Below are 3,959 nucleotides of genomic sequence, written 5' to 3'. Positions count from 1 at the left end.
GATGAGACTTCTCTTCAGGGGATTGAATCTGATGAGACTTCTCTTCAGGGGATTGAATCTGATGAGACTTCTCTTCAGGGGATTGAATCTGATGAGACTTCTCTTCAGGGGATTGAATCTGAAGAGACTTCTCTTCAGGGGATTGAATCTGATGAGACTTCTCGGTAACACTTTATAATAATGATCAGTTATAAGGCATTTATAAAACAATTGTTAATAATGAACTAATCATTAACATATCATTTATAAACGTGTTAATTATTCATAAATGATTTGTAAATATACTAGTTAAACATTCACAAATGACCTGTAGATGATTTATAACACATTATCAACATTACTTGTAAATGATGTGTTCAACATTAATTAATGTTAGTTAATATGTAGTAAAACATTTGTAAATTATTTTAAGAATGCCTTATTTATTTGTTTCATGTTTATCAAATGATTTGTTAAACATTTACTAAAAGTCTACAAATCATTTGTAGACATTATTGCAGCCCCAAAGACCGTTATAAACTACTAGTTTATAATGAACTAACCATTAACATATAATTTATACATGTTTATAAATGAGTCATATATCATTTATAAACACACTAGTTTAACATTCAAAAATGATCTGTAGATGATTTATAACACATCATCAACAGTACTTGTAAATGATTTGTTCAACATCAAATAACATTAGTTCATGTGTAGTAACTCATTTTTAATCGCTTTTAAGAATAACATTTTACACCAATTACTAGATGTCTTTGTTTTTCATGTTTAACAAATGATTTGTAAAGGTTTTTGCATGCGCTAATCTAAAGTGTAAACTATTAATGTCTATAAAACATCTATAAATCATTTGTAGAGGTTTCTGCATGCGTCAATTAAAATTGAAACTATTCATCATTTACAAATGTCTTATGGACATTTGTAAAAATTCTATTTTCATCATTCTGTAGTTATTTTTTGATGTCACAAAGGAACAAAGCTGTCTACAACATTTACACATCATTTATAACAGGTGAAGAAAAAGTCCATAAGACATTTGTAAATGATAAATAGTTTCAACTTTAGATTGACGCATGCAAAAACCTCTACAAATGATTTATAGATGTTTTATAGACATTAATAGTTTAGACTTTAGTGCATGCAAAAACCTCTGCAAATGATTTATAGATGTTTTATAGACATTAATAGTTTAGACTTTAGTGCATGCAAAAACCTCTACCAATGATTTATAGATGTTTTATAGACATTAATAGTTTAGACTTTAGTGCATGCAAAAACCTCTACAAATGATTTATAGATGTTTTATAGACATTAATAGTTTACACTTTAGATTAGCGCATGCAAAAACCTTTACAAATCATTTGTTAAACATGAAAAACAAAGACATCTAGTAATTGGTGTAAAATGTTATTCTTAAAAGCAATTAGAAATGAGTTACTACACATGAACTAATGTTATTTGATATTGAACAAATCATTTACAAGTACTGTTGATGATGTGTTATAAATCTACAGATCATTTTTGAATGTTAAACTAGTGTGTTTATAAATGATATATGACTCATTTATAAACATGTATGAATTATATGTTAATGGTTAGTTCATTATAAACTAGTAGTTTATAACTGTCTTTGGGGCTGCAATAATGTCTACAAATGATTTGTAGACTTTTAGTAAATGTTTAACAAATCATTTGAAAAACACACATGAAAAACAAATAAATAAGGCATTCTTAAATGTTTTACAAATATTAAATTAAAAAATAATTTACAAATGTTTTACTACATATTAACTAACATTAATTAATGTTGAACACATAATTTACAAGTAATGTTGATAATGTGTTATAAATCATCTACAGATCATTTGTGAATGTTTTAACTAGTATATTTACAAATATGAATCATTTACACATGTTTATAAATGATATGTTAATGATTAGTTCATTATTAACAAATGTTTTATAAATGCCTTATAACTGATCATTATTATAAAGTGTTACTGACTTCTCTTCAGGGAATTGAATCTGATGACAGACTTCTCTTCAGGGCAGCCAGACCAGGCTCTACTCAACACTGAAACCTGTCTATTCAGTTCTTTAGCTTTAGTGTTTTCACACCAATCTAATATCCTCTTGTTCCTTACAGAATAGGACCAATATGACGTATGAGAAGATGTCGCGAGCACTGAGACACTACTACAAACTCAACATCATCAGGAAAGAGCCGGGACAGAGACTACTGTTCAGGTACACCGTCTGAAGGACTCAAATATGACTGTTTGATCAACACATCTGGAGCATGATGTTTACTGATAGTGGTGATTGTCTTCTTTGTTTGTGTGTGTGTGTGTGTGTGTGTGTGTGTGTGTGTGTGTGTGTGTGTGTGCAGGTTCATGAAAACCCCAGATGAGATAATGAGTGGACAAACTGACAGACTGGAACCCCTGGAGTCTGACACAGACGATCAGATTTACATCAAAGAGGAATCCTGAGGAACTCTGGGAAACAGAGTCCATCTTATAAACTACTGTAGCCGCTGATGCCTTTCGGAAGCAGCTCGAACAATCTGTCCAGACTAATGCCGGGATCAGACACACACACACACACAAATTCAGCACGGTTTTTCATCGCAGACAAATGTCCGGTGTCGGGGCCCGAATAGGGCATCTTTACCCCCGGTAGTGTGACATGATCCAAGAACAGCGATGTTCCACCACACCCCGAAGAAAAGTCTAGCTTGTCAAAATTTTTATTTGTATTTTCCCGCCTAGTTTGACAACTCCTACGACGTGTTCCTTGACCAATAGGACGACAGAGAGACTTGACCAATAGGACGACAGAGAGACTTGACCAATAGGACGACAGAGAGACTTGACCAATAGGACGACAGCGAGCCCCCTGGGCTAGAGGAAGCTGCTGGTTCAGGTGGGCCTCCTTCATCGAGTAGCGGCAGCGTTTCTTCAGTCAACGGTTCCACTGTCGTTTTCTTTCTTTTTCTTAGTCCTTTCTGCATCACACAGTGCTTCTGTAGCCATGACTGACCTGACCCTCCTCCCCCACGACCTATCAATTCAAAGAAGGTTGTGAAAGACGGCATGCGATGATTGGTCGGGGTCATAGGTTACTTGTAGTGTTGCCCCTGTCCTGGCCAAGCCACAGCAAGAATCTAGGACACTGTGATTTCCTAATCACAATCACATTTATTGTCAGGTAGTTTTTTACACATACTAGTCATTTGTTCTGGTCAGTTGGTGCACTGATGGAGACGACATTAGACTGGGGGCAGGACTAGACAGGACAGCGCAAAATATCTAAGGCATGGTGACCAGGGTGAGAGTGTGTGGTTTAGTCTGATCCTGGCATACGAGGTTCTGGACCTTCTGGACACCAGGGGGCGCTGAGGTGACACCTCCATGTCGCCTTTAAGACTTTATAAGATTTTATTCTCCAGCCAAAATCAAATGTGTTTTTGTTTTCTTAAAGGAGCAGATCAAAGGTATATATGTGATCGATCTCTAACGGGACGTTTGAAACACATTCCTGTTGTCCCTGTCTAATGATGAGCAAATCCCGCGGTGCTTGTAAGTTGATTTGGTCTTTCCCCTGCACATGTGCATTAAACAGGCAGGTTGTCCTCGGTGTGCCAGTGAGGAGAGCAGTCTGTCGCTGGAAACGTTTTCACCACAGAATAAACCTTCTTTGATCAACTTCACCAAAGCATTTATTCCAGTGTCGTCTACACCGTTAGGTTGAGGTCTACTGCCGGGTTATACAAGCCACTGTTTCATACAAAATAGGTGTACTTAAAGCCTGCATTTTTAAATGATCTTCTACTGTCATTTTGTCTCCACACTTCATGGCGGACGATCAGTTTAGCTGCAGAACGTGGTGACAGAGGTCAACATTAGTTGACCTGACGTTGCTCTGAGCCATGGCGCGCGCTGCTCTGGCAGTTC

At 36.0% G+C, this 3,959-nt stretch overlaps 1 protein-coding gene across 2 annotated transcripts in view; it reads left to right on the top strand.

The window, feature by feature from the left end:
* etv6 (ETS variant transcription factor 6) overlaps positions 1 to 3,732 on the top strand; it is a 32,221-nt gene extending 28,489 nt beyond the window's left edge. For both annotated transcript variants that reach the window (XM_084447512.1, XM_084447511.1), the window contains exons 7-8: positions 2,150 to 2,250; positions 2,393 to 3,732. In XM_084447512.1, the coding sequence (XP_084303638.1) occupies positions 2,150 to 2,250; positions 2,393 to 2,495 (204 nt within the window). In that variant the 3' untranslated portion in view covers positions 2,496 to 3,732. The remainder of the gene's footprint in view (positions 1 to 2,149; positions 2,251 to 2,392) is intronic.
* Positions 3,733 to 3,959: the final 227 nt, after the last annotated feature.

This window comes from Borostomias antarcticus (assembly GCF_949987555.1).
Source record: "Borostomias antarcticus genome assembly, chromosome: 13".
NCBI lineage: Eukaryota > Metazoa > Chordata > Actinopteri > Stomiiformes > Stomiidae > Borostomias > Borostomias antarcticus.
This window is presented reverse-complemented; position numbering and strand designations above follow the sequence as displayed.